At 34.8% G+C, this 627-nt stretch overlaps 1 protein-coding gene across 1 annotated transcript; it reads right to left on the reverse strand.

The window, feature by feature from the left end:
- On the reverse strand, positions 1-627 carry LOC129317393 (disease resistance protein Roq1-like). Its single transcript, XM_054961724.1, has 3 exons — positions 608-627; positions 273-508; positions 1-131 (listed from the first exon to the last, which is right to left on the reverse strand). Exons 1-3 carry the CDS (start codon positions 625-627, stop codon positions 1-3), a joined length of 387 nt encoding a protein of 128 aa, XP_054817699.1.

A 627-nucleotide genomic window follows, 5' to 3' on the forward strand; every position in this document is an offset into this window, starting at 1 on the left:
TCAAAATGTCATTTGGAGAATCTTCTTGAACTTTGCTAGTGCATCATTCCATTCTGATATAGTTCTTCCACAAAGAAATGAACCTAAGACTTTGAGCGCCAAAGGGAGGCCTCCGGCATATTTAATCACAGCTGTAGATAGCACCAAATAATATTCATTTGGATAATCTGCTTTAAAAGCTTTTTGACAAAATAGTTGGAGTGATTCAACATAAGTTAAGAAATTGATCTTATATAGAGTAGATACCCCATGCAATGATAGTAAATGCTTACCTCTAGTAGTAATTATTATTTTACTCCCATGCCCAAACCATCCTTTTTTTCCAACCAAGTTCTCAAGTTGGCTTACATTACTCACATCATCAAGGACAAGTAGAATTTTTCTATTGCAAAACATGTTCTTAATCAACTTCCTTCCTTCAAAACAGTCATCCACTTCCATTCTTTTATTCAAACAAGACAGAAATACTCCTTGCAAGAAAGGCAAACCATCTGTTTCAGCTACCTCTCTGATATTATTTAGAAAGCAATTAATGAACCTCAAAGTCTTTGTGCCTTTGCTCAAAAAAAAAAAAGAAAAAGAAAAACTCTAGCAAGAGTAGTCTTACCTAAACCTCCTGTGCCCCAT

Source organism: Prosopis cineraria, unplaced genomic scaffold (assembly GCF_029017545.1).
Source record: "Prosopis cineraria cultivar Desert tree isolate PC_DT_omini unplaced genomic scaffold, ASM2901754v1 PC8, whole genome shotgun sequence".
Taxonomy (NCBI): domain Eukaryota; kingdom Viridiplantae; phylum Streptophyta; class Magnoliopsida; order Fabales; family Fabaceae; genus Prosopis; species Prosopis cineraria.